Raw genomic sequence first — 17,845 nt, 5'->3', positions numbered from 1 at the left:
CTTCCACTGTTTCTAAGATTTTATGTATATTTTTGGAACTGTACAGAGGTTTATCTTGTGCTAGATTTTTACATTACAGTTGGAGACAGCTAAGGGATTTGGCAAAATTTGTTTTTTTCTAATGTTTGTACTTATATCAAGAATAGTACAGCTAATATATTTTTAGCTATAGTCTGTCTTAAAATATTTGACATATGAAAGACAACAACAGAACAATTGACCATCACTTTTTGATAGCATTTACAGAACATTTTAAGCTTTTGCGTATATTTCTGTCTCTACTCTTTATGACCTTATATTTAGCTAACATGAGCACATTTTCAATTAATACAGTGTTTGGGCTATGTTGCCTAATGTGTTGCAGATAAAACAGTTATTTCATGGGTCATTAATGTGTTTAATGCGTGGAACATTCTATTAAAACAAGCACTTATTATTTTTATGAAGATGTTTATTACTATGGTTAACAGCCAGAGTACAACTAGATTTTTGAAGGCCATAATCATTCATCTTATGTGAGGTTGCTTCTCTTGTTTCTAGCTTTCTTTTAGCAGAAGATTTGGATTATCATCAGCGAGCAGCCAAAGGTTTTTCTTATTTCAAGCTGAGATTGATAGATGTTGTGGAAATTACATTCAATACAATTACACACCTTCAAATGTTTACAGCAGTGGTGCTAAATAGCTATGAAAAAGAATAGGCTCAAAGAAGAAGAATGAGAAAGATTGTTTATAATGGATATGAGACATAAATAATTCTTTGCAGATCAACATTCACAATTCTGGTTTTGCAGTTTTTAAATATCTGTGTAATGCCAGTATTGGCTTTATTTTCCATCAGAAAAATTTTATGCTTAACACATAAAATAAGAGTACAGACTATTGTACAGTAAAGGTATTTTTGAGTGAGAATCATGGTTAATATTCTATTTGATCTTTGTAAGGTAAGGCTTTATCTGTGGTGCCTTCATCTATTTAGATTATGAGAATATCCCCTGTTGCAACAGTAATCTATTCTGTAACTCTACAGGCCACACTGTGGGTACTGGGTGTAATAGAAAATAACATTAACCTTAAACACTACAGTTTACAATTTGGGGGCAAGATATCCACTATGGCAATAGTGGAAATGATGGCTTATTATCATCATTTTGTCATAAAACATTTGGTAATTATTCTGACAGTTTATTAATCCTTATCCTTACACCATTTGAAGTTAGTTGAACATGTAAATAAATAAACAATAAAGTAGTTTGGTAACTGTGATATTAAGTTATATACTATCCTCCACCAGGGGATTCTTTATGATTTTTGTAACTGAACTATAGGCTTTCTTTTAGAATGTACATTTTAAAAAGAGTATCTTTGATAAAGCACATAAAAAATATGTACAATGGCACAGCAGAAACTGTTGAAGCCATTCTCTCAGCAGTCATTACAAGGCATGTTGGGAAAATGGGCATTTTATTACTGCCTGTTAAGTTCTTATGCTGGTGACATTTTATTTTACATCAAGTCAATTTATGGCTTTGACTTTTAAATTTAGTTGAGTCAAAGAAATTAACACATGCTGGATCTGATTTCTCAGTTCTTGCTCTAATTCTTTTCATAGTTTAGCATGTAAATCAAAGTGCTGTGAAGAGTGTTTGTATGCTCATTAAAAACAAGCAGTTTTCTTAGAAAATATATATTGTGTTTCGTTTGCTTTGTACCTTTCTCCTGGTAAAATAGATAATGAAAATGTAAAGTGTTATATCTCTGATTGAAAATAGATTTTCTGAGTAACAAAAAAATTGTGGACGGTCTACTAATCTCAGTGACTCAAAGAATGGTAACAATTAGAAATATGCTCTTTTATTCTGTGTTATTACCATAATTTAGATGATTTTAGCACAGTTATACATAATGGCACATTTTTATTGACTACAGATAAGCTGCATATTTTATAGCACTGCTACATTAGTATACATCCATTATTATTACCAAATTGAGAGTAAATCCATTGATTTCACTAGATGACAGATGCTCCATTTCCTGTGGGGTGGTACTACAGAGAAAGCTTGGTAAGATTGGTGATTGAATACACATATCAGTTGTGTGTTTACATAAAAATGACTTCCTCCACTGCAGAAAGATAGCACCTACTGTTGATCTGAGATCGGTTGTATAAAAACAGCTTGGATTACTCTGTTATCTCTGTCAGTTAAAGAGTAACCAAAGGTAAAAATAAATACACTGATGACATACATTTTCCAATATTCTAATCTTAATTGAGTTCTTTCAGTGACATTCCTCTAAGAACACAACCTGCACATGAAAACACTCGTGTTGATTTTTACAATATTTGGCTCTAATTCACAAAGAATTCTGACATCTTGGTATATTGTTATAATTTTTTGAACATCTAAAATATTATCTTACAGCCTTGACATTGGCTATCTAAAGTTTTATGTCAAAAAATATTTATTAAAGTTATTATAATAAAGGTCAAATCTACTACGATTGCTCATTTTAGATGTTGAATAATCACATTTTTGATTTTGAATAAACATTTTGATTGTTCAGAGACTTGTAGAAGTTATTTATGCATATTTTTGGTATATAAATCCTCAAGGTTAACCAAAGTGTTGTATATAGTTTAAGCTATTGCGTGAAACACATAGTTTAGCGGGCCTGTGAAAAAATATTAATAGGCTTCTGAATGTTAAGAATTTTTCTATTTACAGGCAGTCCCTGGGTTACGTAGATTTGTTCTTAAATTGAATTTGTATGTAAGTCGGAACTGTATATTTTATAATTGTAACCCCAGCCAAAAATTTTTTTGGTCTCTGCAACATTTGGATTTTAAAAATGTTAGATTCTAATAAGAACCAGGATTACCAATAAAGCTTCATTGCAGACACATGTGATAACTGTTATAGCTGTTTATTGTAGTCTAAGGCTAAAGTACAGTAAATTACCAACATTCAGAAGTCTGTTTGTAACTAGGGGTCATCTGTAGCTCGGGCGTTCTTAAGTTGGGGACCGCCTTTATTGACAAAATCTTTAACCAGTAATTTTGATTTCATGTTTTAAAAGAATTGTAAAGATTAGAACCTAAACTGCAATGTTTTGGTCCATGGTGAACATTGAGGGTTTGGGATTCAGCTCACTGGGTTGATGAAGATATACATCATGGAGCCTTTAGCCCCTTTGCGCTCATAATCCGATATATCAGCTGCTGAGGGCAGTGACTTAACGCTCAGTGTCCGATATTTCGGATGCAGAACTGATGCCGACACCCCAGTGTAATATCGGCTGCCGGAGTGGTCTCCGATTGCGGATGTTTAACCTGTTAAATGCCGTGGTCATCGCAACCTGGGCATTTAAACTGCCTTCTGGGGGCCTTTTCCCCATGATTCCCCCCCCCCCTGTGCTGACTTCAAGGGTCGCAGATCATTCCTGCCAGCAGGGCCTGTAAGATGGCATCTATGAAGTCATCTTACAGGCACAATGTCAGCCTATGCATCTCATAATCACTTTGATAAGTAACAGTGTTCAAAACTTATAACCATATAAAGCGACGCAAGTCAGAATACAAAAAATGGGGCTGAGCCTTAAGCTACAAAAGGGCTGCTTTCTTAAGGGGTTAAGGATGTTTGACGAGGACTCACCAGCTGCATTATGAAGCACACAGTCAATGCATGCAGTCAGTGCTGGCAACCGGTGTTGATGGGTGTCAACCCTTGAAAATGCTGCTGTCAGCTTTGCACACACACACAAGTATTTTGCTTAATCACATTGCTCCCATGACATCATTGGGTAGCGACAACTCATTCTCATGAAAGCCTGGAGTCTGTGTGAAACTCCAGGCCTCTCATTCTTGACAATCTGTAACAGTGTGCCGGTGAGATCCAATCATCACACCTAAAGCTCAAATAAGTGATTCTGCGGTGCTTCCTGCTAAATATTTACACAATTCAAAGTGTAACTGAAATTCTATGATGACAAGGGAAGATACATAAAACCTTTGCTCAAGAGTGAGTTTGTTCTGAATTTACCAAACCTAGAATCAATGAATTGAACTCAGCATGACATTTTTGTCCTAGGTTGGGCAAATCCAGCACATATATAGAACTCACTTGTGAGCAACGGCCATTGTCAGCAAGCCTCCAATAATATGAATCCAATAATATGTGCACTGTGTTGCAGAACCAGAACTCATAATTGACTTACTGACCTAAATACATTTTATGGTCATTATTAGAGATGAGCGAGCACTAAAATGCTCGGGTGCTCGTTATTCGAGACAAACTTTTCCAGATGCTCGAGTGCTCGTCTCGAATAACGAGCCCCATTGAAGTCAATGGGAGACCTGAGCATTTTTTTAATAAAACTGAACAGTAAAAGAACAGTGCAAAAAAAAAAAAAATCCAGATGTTTGCAGATGTTTTACTTGTAAGAACACATTGAAATAACACTATTCTTCACTTTGCAGGTGTTCGCGCGTGTCTCCCGCTAAGTTAGGAGATGTGCACGAACATCTGGAATGTGAAGAATAGTGTTCTTTCAATGTGTTCTGCACTTAAATGCTCCTGTGTTCACTGTTTTTAATGTTTTAATTCTATTCTTCACATTGCAGGTGTGCGCGCGTGTCTCCCGATAGGTTCGGAGATACGCGCGCACAGCTGCAAAGTGAAGAATAGAATTAAAACATTAAAAACAGTGAATACAGGAGCATTTAAGTGCAGAACACATTGAAAGAACAATATTCTTCACATTCCAGGTGTTCCGAACATCTCTGAACCTAGCGGGAGACACGCGCGAACACCTGGAAAGTGAAGAATAGTGTTATTTCAATGTGTTCTTGCAAGTAAAACATCTGCAAACATGTGTAATATTTTTTTTTTACAATAAAAATACTTTTATTCAATTTATTTTATTAATTTACTGCTCGGTCTCGAGCCGGCGAGATACTCGTCCGAGTAACGAGCCGGTCCGAGTATGCTAATACTCGACCGAGCAGTATACTCGGACAAGTATACTCGCTCATCTCTAGTCATTATGTATCCCTCTTTTACTACTAACTCTATCAATATTATGATATGCATTGTGATTGAAGAACTTGTCATGTGCTAATGACATTGTATCATTAAATTTTTATTTGTTAATAAATGTACATATCTGGGTTAACATAATATTTTTTGTTTTTAAGGATCAAAGACACGCTCAGATGGCTCAGTATCGCCAGGATCCCTCCCTAATCATGAGGTCATTGGTTCACATGTCCGATGTAGCACGAGCAGGAATAATATCTCAAAGTCAACTTACCACCATAAACCAGTCCCAGCTTAGTGCACAGTTGGGACTCAATATTGGTACTACTTCCATTCCCCATACGTCTCCTTCACCTCCAGCAAGCAAGTCGGCCACTCCATCTCCTTCCAGTTCAGTAAATGAAGAAGATGTTGATGAAACAAACAGAGTGCGTATATTAATGCAGATTATATCTGGTTCATTTTGATTCCCGTACCCAGTGTTTTCAGAACTCGGTTTACATTATCTTTCCTAATCCATCCAAAATATTAGACTCTCTTTAGAACTAAGTAACTCTTATTGTTTACATTGCGATGGCGCACATACTAATGCCAGTGTTAAGTATGTGATTAATCCTGTTTACAGACATGATGTATGTCATGAGTGCTGTGACATTATTTTCTTTTTCTTTTGGAGAAAGTACTTTTGCATCTGAATACTTCATTCTTCTTGGTAATAGCAGATTTATAAATAATTTACATTTCAGCAGAATGTGTAGTTATTTTCAATTCACCTTCAAGAACAAAATTCACAAGAGAGTTCAGCCTGCCAAAACAAGAGCTCAATGTATATTATTATTCAGAAATATGAATTAAAAGACTACATAAAAAAGTCAAATGATTTTAATCTACTCCAGCTGCTTTATTACTATAAAATTGTTAATAATGTGGTCTAGTGTGATAAAATTCTTATTATATTCACAAAGTATATTTAATAACAATAGTCTATTACCTAATGTTTTAACTTTGACAACATTATAAATAAACAATAAAATATTAGCAAATATTTTACTAAAATATATATTGTATTAACTTTTCAGACTATTGGAGAAAAAAGAGCAGCACCAGATTCAGGCAAAAAGCCTAAAACACCAAAGAAGAAGAAAAAGAAAGATCCAAACGAGCCCCAGAAACCCGTCTCTGCATACGCTTTGTTTTTTAGAGATACACAAGCTGCAATCAAAGGTCAGAACCCTAATGCAACGTTCGGTGAAGTATCAAAAATTGTTGCCTCCATGTGGGATGGTCTTGGAGAAGAGCAAAAACAGGTAATATTTATGGTGTCTTTTCTTAAAATGGTGTCATTTGTCATTTGTACATAAAAAATGTAATTCTTTATATTGCGGTCTCTATCTCTAGTTGCGTTTCACCTTTACAGTGAATACCATTTTCCCCTGAAATAATAGTATTAGAGGTATCAAGGCACATATAAGCTGCTTTTCTTAAAGTTCTCAAATTTTAATCCCACAGTCATCTTTACATAATAAAGATAATTTCTTTCAACCCGCTTACTTTGCAATTTTACTCAGGAGCTGAAACATAAAATAAAACTATCACTCAGTGATGGTCAGTGTAAGTTTCCAGAGTGTGAACGAGGACTCTCTGAGCAGACACTTCATGAACCCTCTAGTTCAGTGTAGTGATAGTGTGGATAGATTACAGGTACAGGTTTATATACACTCATTTAGCTCCTGAACATTGTACTAGTATCTGACACATTGAAAGAGATGAGACAGATCTGAGATGAGAGATAATGAGATCCATGAGTTGGATATAAAACAGAATGACACTCTTAGCTCTGCTACATCTGAACTATAACATACAGTCAGCTCTGCTATATGCATCCCTCCCCTGCTATATAGATTTTATCTGTCTGTAGCTTGTATATTTAGTTTCATTAAAATAATCTTCCATGCCCGACACTAGTCATAAGAAGATTGATGTTTGGATCCAGGGGCAACCAAAATTGTGTACATCTGGGCTGATGGACAAGTTGGAATTATATCTGTGAAATGTTGTATTTTTGTGATAGCACTGAATCAGAGAATGTGTTATCTTGTTATCCTGTGTATATTTAAGAATCTTGTCTTTGTGGAAATATCTCCTTAAAGGGTATAAAGTTTAGAAGCTAAATAAAAGTGTAAATAAACCATGGACCTTGATATTATAAGCACATTGCCAGCACACAGCATCTCATAGTACAGAGGAATCATGAAGTGTCTGCTTAAAAAGTCCCCACACCCTACAGCCAACACACTGGAATTTTACACTGACCATCACTCCGTGATAGCATGTTTCTTTCATGGGCAAACCCTTTTAATAAAGTATATTACAATATTTACTAGTTTCACCTCTATTTTACCGCCCTATTTCAGAAATTAAAAAAAAACGCTTCAAAGTTTTAGTTACGCTTTAACAAAAGATTTTGCAATTGAGCTACTGGGAATATTTTTTTGTTCCATATTTGATAATTTGTAAGGGTTATTTGACTTTCTGCCAGGGACTTGTGAAGGTCTGCAGAGTATGTTAGTGCTACATTTTAGGATTAATGTACATCATATGATAAATAAATATATGCTAAGAGTGATTGCTGCTTTTCCCATAGTTTTGGAAGGAACGTGTTTTTTGTTTTGTGGTATAAAATGTATGTTTTTTTTTTAATTATTATTTGGAGTCTGTTAATGTAACATGATGGCATTGTGTACAAGTTTCTAAGACATCTGCTCTCTACCAGACTTCCCCTGTTATGATTTAATGATGGTGATTAATCAAGCCTATTTGTAGTTGTGTGCAACAACTGGGCCTTTGTTGAATGCACAAAAAATATGCAGCAAAGGCCAGGCTTTAGGAGGCAGGAAGTCATGAAAAGCATAATCACAACCATTCAAGAAACCGGAGAAACTATCCAAAGATTTCTCTAGGTCTTTTTTTACTGCACTTGTCTAAGAAGTAGTTCTATAATTATGTAAATGATAAATATATATCACGACAATGTTTAGGATTAAGTTCTTTTATAGTGATACAGTTCTAGTTATTTACTATTTTTTGTTAATTTTGTTAATATTTCTATCAATACCTGCAGATTTCTTATTAGCATGTACAGCTGACACACATGCAGCTCTGCATATTAATCTGTATTCAAGGAGAGGGGCAAACTAGCAGGAAAATGTCAACCTATTTTATTTCTTTTTGTTCTATTTGTTATTCTTTTTTTTTCTTTAAATGAAAATGTTCACAATTTTCACAATGTCATAAGAGTGATTTTTTTTATAACATTAATGTAATAAAATCAATAAATTCCATCTCCTTACAGGTTTATAAGCGGAAAACTGAAGCTGCCAAAAAAGAATATTTAAAGGCTCTTGCAGCCTACAGAGCCAGTCTTGTGTCTAAGGTAAGGATTGTGATAATAGTTATATTTTTATAATTTAGGACCTGTATAGCCTCCTAAGGATGTTGCTATTGTGTTTTACATTTTAGAAGGAATTCCCATGTGGTATAATTTTTCACACATGGCAGTAATTTCTTTCATGTGAATTCAGATCTGCTGCAGAATGTTTGGTATTTGTTTGTGTTTTGCATTTATTAAGTTGGTATTAGAGATGAGCGAACATGCTCGTCCGAGCTTGATGCTCGGTCGAGCATTAGGGTACTCGAAACTGCTCGTTACTCGGACGAATACTTCGCCCGCTCGAGAAAATGGCAGCTCCCGCCGTTTTGCTTTTTGGCGGCCAGAAACAGAGCCAATCACAAGCCAGGAGACTCTGCACTCCACCCAGCATGACGTGGTACCCTTACACGTCGATAGCAGTGGTTGGCTGGCCAGATCAGGTGACCCTGGGATAGACTAGCCGCTGGCCGCGCTGCTCGGATCATTCTGTCTCTGGATGCCGCTAGGGAGAGAGCTGCTGCTGGTCAGGGAAAGCGTTAGGGTGTTCTATTAGCTTACTGTTAGGCAGGAGTGATTCTCAAAGAACCCAACAGCCCTTCTTAGGGCTACAATAACGTTCTACTTTTTTTATTTTAATTTGCATCTATTACCATTTTGTGAGGAATTAGCAGGGGGACTTGCTACCGTTGTGTTTAGCTCTTAGTGGCACACATATCCATAGCAAAGACCGAAGTGGGAAAATTCAGTAGGGGTTGGATTTCTATTAGGCAATAACTCAGTGTCATCTCATCTGGCATAGTAGTGTGCTTCCTTTGATACTTGGCTAGAAAATAGCCATAGGAGAATACAAACAGCTTCTTGAAGCCTACAGTAGCGTTCTATATATTTGATTTCTGGTTGATCTGCTGGTGGCTGTAGTTTCTGCAGTGCATGTACTTGCCAATTCTGAGCAATTTGTAGTGAGACTTGCGACCGCTGTGTTCTGCGCTTAGTGGCGCACATATCCATAGCAAAGGCCGAAGTGGCAAAATTCAGTAGGGGTTGGATTTCTATTAGGCAATAACTCAGTGTCATCTCATCTGGCATAGTAGTGTGCTTCCTTTGATACTTGGCTAGAAAATAGCCATAGGAGAATACAAACAGCTTCTTGAAGCCTACAGTAGCGTTCTATATATTTGATTTCTGGTTGATCTGCTGGTGGCTGTAGTTTCTGCAGTGCATGTACTTGCCAATTCTGAGCAATTTGTAGTGAGACTTGCGACCGCTGTGTTCTGCGCTTAGTGGCGCACATATCCATAGCAAAGGCCGAAGTGGCAAAATTCAGTAGGGGTTGGATTTCTATTAGGCACTAACTCAGTGTCATCTCATCTGGCATAGTAGTGTGCTTCCTTTGATACTTGGCTAGAAAATAGCCATAGCAATAGGATAGGATTGTTTGGTTTTAAAAACTCAAAAAAAAAAAAAAAACACAAAAAAAAAAAAAAAACACAAAAAAACACAAAAAAAAACAAAAAGAAGTAAAAAAAAAAAAAAAGTTATAACTCTCATTTTAAAAATGTTTAACCCGAGGGCTAGGGGTAGAGGACGAGGGCGGGGACGTGGGCGTCCAACTACTGCAGGGGTCAGAGGCCGTGGTCCTGGGCGGGGTGAGACACCACCTGCTGATGAGGGAGCAGGGGAACGCCGCAGAGCTACACTCCCTAGGTTCATGTCTGAAGTTACTGGGACTCGTGGTAGAGCACTGTTGAGGCCAGAACAGTGCGAACAGGTGATGTCGTGGATTGCTGACAATGCTTCGAGCAATTTGTCCACCACCAGTCAGTCTTCCACGCAGTCCACCCATGTCACCGAAATCCCCACTCCTCCAGCTCCTGCACCTCAGCCTCCTCCCCCCCAGTCTGCCCCCTCCCAGGAAAATTTGCCATTTGAACCGGCATACTCTGAGGAACTGTTTTCTGGACCCTTCCCACAGTCACAAACCACTTGTCCGGTTGCTGCTGAGCAATTTTCCGATGCCCAGGTTTTCCACCAGTCACAGTCTGTGGGTGATGATGACCTTCTTGACGTAGTGGAAGTGTGTAAAGAGGTGTCCGACGATGAGGAGACACGGTTGTCAGACAGTGGTGAAGTTGTTGTCAGGGCAGGAAGTCCGAGGGGGGAGCAGACTGAGGGATCGGAGGATGATGAGGTGACAGACCCAAGCTGGGTTGAGAGGCCGGGTGAACACAGTGCTTCTGAGACGGAGGAGAGTCCTCGACCTGAACAGGTTGGAAGAGGCAGTGGTGGGGCCAGACGGAGAGGCAGGGCCAGAGCTGGTGCATCAGCGCCACTGTCAACTAGTGAAGCTCCCGTGGTGAGGGCTCTTGCGGCGAGGGCTAGATCTTCAGAAGTGTGGAGGTTCTTTAAGGAAACACCGGATGACCGACGGACTGTGGTGTGCAACATTTGCCAAACCAGGCTCAGCAGGGGTTCCACCACTACTAGCTTAACTACCACCAGTATGCGCAGGCATATGAATGCTAAGCACCCCACTCAGTGGCAACAAGCCCGTTCACCTCCGGCCGTGCACACCACTGCTCCTTCCCCTGTGTCAGCTGCTAGTCAGCCCCCTGCCCAGGACCCTGGCACAAAAACCCCATCGTCGCCTCCACGATCCTCCACAGCATCCACCAGCGTTCAGCTCTCCATACCCCAGACGCTGGAGCGGAAACGCAAATATAGTGCAACCCACCCGCACGCCCAAGCCCTTAATGTGCACATCTCCAGATTGCTTAGCCTGGAGATGCTGCCCTATAGGCTAGTAGAGACCGAGGCCTTTCGCAACCTCATGGCGGCGGCCGCCCCTCGGTATTCGGTCCCCAGCCGCCACTACTTTTCCCGATGTGCCGTCCCAGCCCTGCACCAGCACGTGTCAGACAACATCATCCGTGCCCTGACCAACGCCGTTTCTGACAAGGTCCACCTGACCACGGACACGTGGACGAGTGCTGCCGGGCAGGGCCACTATATATCGCTGACGGCACATTGGGTTAACTTGGTGGAGGCTGGGACCGAGTCTGACCCTGGGGCTGCTCATATACTGCCGACGCCGAGGATTGCGGGGCCTACCTCGGTCCAGGTGTTTCAGGCCTACTATGCCTCCTCCTCCTCCCACCCCTCCTCCACCTCCTCCTCCGAACTACCATCCGTGGGCACGGCGCCATCAGTCGGTAGCTCTAGGCACAGCAGCAGTGCCGTCGCTAAGCGACAGCAGGCGGTGCTCAAACTGCTGAGCCTAGGCGACAAAAGGCACACCGCCCAAGAGCTATTACAGGGCATCACGGCGCAGACTGATCTGTGGCTGGCACCGCTGAACCTCAAGCCGGGAATGGTTGTGTGTGACAACGGCCGTAACCTGGTGGCGGCTCTGCAACTCGGCAGACTGACACATGTGCCATGCCTGGCCCATGTGTTAAATCTGATAGTGCAGCGTTTCCTCAAGACATACCCCAATCTGTCTGATTTGCTCACGAAGGTGCGCCGCATCTGTGCGCATTTCAGGAAGTCCAGCCCAGATGCTGCCACTCTCAGGGCAGCGCAGCGCCGCCTCCAACTGCCCGCTCACCGACTGTTGTGCGACGTGCCCACGAGGTGGAATTCAACACTGACCATGTTATCCAGAGTTTACCAGCAGCGCAGAGCGATTGTAGACTGCCAGATGTCAACTTCCACCAGAACTGGTAGTCAGGTCAGTCAGCTTCCTCAAGTCTACAATGAGGAGTGGACGTGGATGTCTGATATCTGTCAGGTGCTGAGTAACTTTGAGGAGTCAACACAGATGGTCAGTGGCGATGCCGCCATCATCAGCCTCACCATCCCGCTGCTTGGCCTGTTGAAAAACTCTCTGGTCAGCATGAAGTCGGAAGCTTTGCGCTCGTCACAAGAGACGGGGGAAGAATATTCCCTTGTTGATAGCCAAAGCACCCTGAGGTCTGTTTCTCAGCGCATATCGGAGGAGGTGGAGGTGGAGGAGGATGAGGAGGAAGAGGAGGAGAATGTTGGCGAGACACAAGAGGGGACCATTGTTGAGTCCTTCACTGTTCAGCGTGTATGGGCAGAAGAAGAGGAGTTGGAGGAGTTGGAGGAGGAGGAAATGGACAGTCAGGCCAGTGAGGGGAGTGAATTCTTACGCGTTGGTACTCTGGCGCATATGGCAGATTTCATGCTAGGCTGCCTATCCCGTGACCCTCGCGTTCAAAGAATTTATTCCAGCACCGATTACTGGGTGTTCACTCTCCTGGACCCACGGTACAAGCAAAATCTTCCCACTCTCATCCCTGCAGAGGAAAGGAGTGTGAGAATGCATGAATACCAGCAGGCCCTGGTGCACAAGCTGAAACAGTATTTCCCTTCTGACAGCGCTAGCGGCAGAGTGCGTAGTTCTGCGGGACAAGTAGCGAGGGAGAGTAGGCGAGCAGGCAGCTTGTCCAGCACTGGCAAGGGTACGCTTTACAAGGCTTTTGCCAGCTTTATGTCACCCCAGCAAGACACTGTCACCTGTCCCCAGTCTCGGCAGAGTAGGGCTGATCTTTACAGAAAGATGGTGAGGGAGTACGTAGCTGACCATACCATCGTCCTAAATGATCACACAGCTCCCTACAACTACTGGGTTTCAAAGCTGGACATGTGGCACGAACTGGCGCTGTACGCCTTGGAGGTTCTTGCCTGCCCTGCCGCTAGCGTCTTGTCCGAGCGGGTTTTCAGTGCAGCTGGTGGCATCATCACCGATAAGCGTACACGCCTGTCGACTGACAGCGCTGACAGGCTGACGCTTATTAAAATGAATAAAGGCTGGATTTCTCAGAATTTCCAATCTCCACCAGGTGAAGGAAGCTCAACCTGAATAATTGATCCACTCCTCCTCCTCCTCCTCATTTTCCTCCTTCTCCTCCTCTTTGTACAGTAAAGCAGAGGAAAATGGCTATTTTTTGACAGGGCCCACTGGCTCTTGCTATAGTACTTCATGCATTTAATTTTTCTGGAGGGCCACCTACCCGGTCCTCTGTTTGAAACAATTTTTGTGAGTGCCACATACAGGCACTCAATCTATTCCATTTTTCTGGAGGGCCACCTACCCGGTCCTCTGTTTTAAAAAATTTTTGGGACTGCCACATACAGGCACTCAATCTATTCCATTTTACTGGAGGGCCACCTACCTGCTCCTCTGGTTTGAAACATTTTTGGGACTGCCACATACAGGCACTCAATCTATTCCATTTTACTGCAGGGCCACCTACCTGCTCCTCTGGTTTGAACAATTTTTGGGACTGCCACATACAGGCACTCAATCTATTCCATTTTACTGCAGGGCCACCTACCTGCTCCTCTGGTTTGAACAATTTTTGGGACTGCCACATACAGGCACTCAATCTATTCCATTTTACTGGAGGGCCACCTACCTGCTCCTCTGGTTTGAAGAATTTTTGGGACTGCCACATACAGGCACTCAATCTATTCCATTTTACTGGAGGGCCACCTACCTGCTCCTCTGGTTTGAAGAATTTTTGGGACTGCCACATACAGGCACTCAATCTATTCCATTTTACTGGAGGGCCACCTACCTGCTCCTCTGGTTTGAAACATTTTTGGGACTGCCACATACAGGCACTCAATCTATTCCATTTTACTGCAGGGCCACCTACCTGCTCCTCTGGTTTGAAGAATTTTTGGGACTGCCACATACAGGCACTCAATCTATTCCATTTTACTGGAGGGCCACCTACCTGCTCCTCTGGTTTGAAGAATTTTTGGGACTGCCACATACAGGCACTCAATCTATTCCATTTTACTGGAGGGCCACCTACCTGCTCCTCTGGTTTGAAAAATGTTTGGGACTGCCACATACAGGCACTATCCAAATTAAATTGTCTCCATAGCAGCCTCCACACGTTGTCTCCATTGCTACCTCCAAAAGTCGTCCATATAGCTGCCTCCATACATCGTCCCTTTATCAAACGAGGTGTGTCAGGCAGAAATTTGGGTTGTTTTCATGGATTCCACATCAAAGTTGTTAACTTTGTCGCCACCCTGCTGTGTTATCCACAAAATATACTGGCAAACTTTTACCATTTAGGGATATTATTTCAGCGCTTCTTGCGCATCTGTTTACATTCCCCTCACCCGGCATATCCTAAACTTATAAGAACGCTACTACACTTGATCTTATACAAAAGGTTCTTAGAAGTGCTGTTTGGGGAGTAGCCTAGAGACAGGGGCTTGGATTGGCGAAAGCTCGCCTGGCAGCGGAGCGCCAGCTCCATGCGCATCATGCGCTTCTTGCGCATCTGTTTACATTCCCCTCACCCGGCATATCCTAAACTTATAAGAACGCTACTACACTTGATCTTATACAAAAGGTTCTTAGAAGTGCTGTTTGGGGAGTAGCCTAGAGACAGGGGCTTGGATTGGCGAAAGCTCGCCTGGCAGCGGAGCGCCAGCTCCATGCGCATCATGCGCTTCTTGCGCATCTGTTTACATTCCCCTCACCCGGCATATCCTAAACTTATAAGAACGCTACTACACTTGATCTTATACAAAAGGTTCTTAGAAGTGCTGTTTGGGGAGTAGCCTAGAGACAGGGGCTTGGATTGGCGAAAGCTCGCCTGGCAGCGGAGCGCCAGCTCCATGCGCATCATGCGCTTCTTGCGCATCTGTTTACATTCCCCTCACCCGGCATATCCTAAACTTATAAGAACGCTACTACACTTGATCTTATACAAAAGGTTCTTAGAAGTGCTGTTTGGGGAGTAGCCTAGAAACAGGGGCTTGGATTGGCGAAAGCTCGCCTGGCTGCAGAGCGCCAGCTCCATCACAAGATCCAACTAACATAGTTGCAGCACCTTTAATCTACTACTAGTTCACTGCCTCCATAATAATAATAATCTTTATTTATATAGCGTCATCATATTCTGCAGCGCTTTACAAATCATAGGAAACAAATACAAATGTAATGTAACAGAGCACAACATTTGTATGGAACAACAGGAGTGAGGTCCCTGCTCGCCAGAGCTTACGTTTTATGAAGATGATGGGGTAACACGAGGTAAAAGAATATTTAATGGTCAAGCCATTCTTCTTAGGGAATAGAAAAAAATATAATAAATGGAATTGCTGTCGCTTGAAACACTCAGCCGTCATCTTATATACCAGGTCCAGGGTGAATGGGACTGCAGAGAAGTCTGGTGCCTGTTGGTTGCTGGATAACAGATGGGAGGACGACACAGGACGGGTTAGTAGAAGAGTTAAAACTTCATGCAGTTAATGAGTGTTATAGGCTTGCCTAAAGAAATGGGTTTTAAGAGCACGTTTGAAACTTTGGAGGTTAGGTATTAGTCTGATAGTCCGGGGCAGAGCATTCCATAGAATTGGTGCAGCTCTAGAGAAGTCTTGGAGACGCGAGTGGGAGGTCCGCACTAGGGTAGAGGTTAATCTAAGATCACTGGCGGATCTAAGAGCACGGGTTGGGCGATAGACTGAGATAAGAGAGGAGAGGTAGGGGGGTGCAGCATTATACAGAGCTTTATGGATGAGGGTTATTATTATTTTAAACTATTCGAAAGGAGACTGGCAGCAAGTGCAGCGACTGGCATGAACTGTAAGCATACATGGTCCCCTTATCAAACGAGCTGTGTCAGGCAGAATTTGGGGTTGTTTTCATGGCTTCCATGTTAACTTTGTCGCCACCCTGCTGTGTAATCCACAAAATATACTGGCAAACTTTTATCATGTAGCGATATTATTTGAGCGCTTCTTGCTCACCTCCTTTGGTTCCTCTCTGCCACCCATTGGTTTGAAGCCTGAGTCCATTTAGGGTATGTCGCCATGCCACTCTGTAGCCTGCCGCTGCTGCCGCTGCCTCTGCATGCCGTCCCCTATAGTGTCAGGGTCAATTATTGGATGTTTTAGATGCTATCTAGCTTCATTCTGTCACTCTGTCATGGCCATGCTGTTGCCCATAATTTTGGCATAATGGTGCGATTAGGCAGCCTCAGAGGCATCCATGCATGCTGCCCCTGCTGTTTCCTGTCCATTTCCGTGGTGTTTCCATCCTTTTCTGAGGTTCCCAGGTGTTTGGCCAAGCTTCCCTGTGCAGAGCCTTGGTCCCCTTGAAAAATGCTCGAGTCTCCCATTGACTTCAATGGGGTTCGTTATTCGAGACGAGCACTCGAGCATCGGGAAAAGTTCGTCTCGAATAACGAGTACCCGAGCATTTTAGTGTTCGCTCATCTCTAGTTGGTATATATTAGTAAGCGGTGGAGTTGTATTAAGATCTGGCTGACATGATGGGATTTCTATCTGAAAGATAAGAGAATAGAAGGAAGAAATAAATTGTTGAACATTCCATACAGTTATATATCTATCTGTCTATCGTGTTTACGTATTATATTTATAAACACATATATTTGTGTAAAACAGATGAGCAAAGGCTATAGTATTATATTGTCATAATTGTCAGTATTGTCATCAAAAATTGAATGACCTATTATATTTAAATACAGTGCTAGCTGTTTGGAATTTTTAAAATTAATTTCCCTGTATAAAAATATGCTGGAATCTGTTAGTTCTATCTGTGGCCAAGTATAGTAACAGGCTGACACTTCCAATTTCCTAGAGATAACCCAGCAGTAGTCATCTTATTACTGAACAAGTTAATAGTAAAACGTATTGCAGTGGATTAACTAGCAATTAACTTCCCATTTAAAAAATATACATATTTGTAACTTGCATGTGTGAGTATGCAATCGCACATTTACACACTTATGCACACAGATATAGAGCATATACACACACATACAGGGACATATACAAATTTACAGCATATGTAAACACAGTATGTACAGGAACCATACACCATATACACATACAGCATATATACATCAGATACAGCATAGATATACGTCACATATATGTAACATACATAATATATATGTGCACCATATATACATAATATGGTGCACATCCTGTGTCAGTTTGGATAATAGGGCCCCCTGACACTACGGGCCCCATAGCAGCTGCTGCCACTGTAGTTACACTCCTGAGTTTTTTTCCAATGCATAGATAACACAAGAATACAACTTTCACTATAGAGATTCACTCACCATATATGCAACTTCTTTATTCAAGCCACGCAGGGAGCAAAAATCATGCCAGACATAGATGAATGACGAACTGTTTCACGGTCCGTCATTCATCTGTGTCTGGCATGATTTTTGCAACATGGCTTGAATAAAGATGTTGCATTTATGCTGAGTGCATAGGACTCTCTTGCCTTTTTTCAGATTTATACTTGAAGACGTTTACCCTTTGCACCACCTGTGTATTAGTTACCATCCTGGGATTTG

At 41.7% G+C, this 17,845-nt stretch overlaps 1 protein-coding gene across 2 annotated transcripts in view; it reads left to right on the top strand.

Moving 5' to 3' along the window:
* The window catches only part of TOX3 (TOX high mobility group box family member 3), an 89,591-nt gene that overhangs the window by 67,760 nt on the left and 3,986 nt on the right, over positions 1-17,845 (top strand). For both annotated transcript variants that reach the window (XM_072117698.1, XM_072117697.1), the window contains 3 exons: positions 5,194-5,463; positions 6,115-6,342; positions 8,388-8,468. In XM_072117698.1, coding sequence (XP_071973799.1) covers positions 5,194-5,463; positions 6,115-6,342; positions 8,388-8,468 — 579 coding nt within the window. The remainder of the gene's footprint in view (positions 1-5,193; positions 5,464-6,114; positions 6,343-8,387; positions 8,469-17,845) is intronic.

The sequence above is a fragment of the Engystomops pustulosus genome, chromosome 7, assembly GCF_040894005.1.
Source record: "Engystomops pustulosus chromosome 7, aEngPut4.maternal, whole genome shotgun sequence".
In the NCBI taxonomy this organism is placed as follows: Eukaryota; Metazoa; Chordata; class Amphibia; order Anura; family Leptodactylidae; genus Engystomops; species Engystomops pustulosus.
The sequence above is the reverse complement of the archived record's forward strand: the minus strand, read 5'-3'. Positions and strand labels throughout refer to the sequence as shown.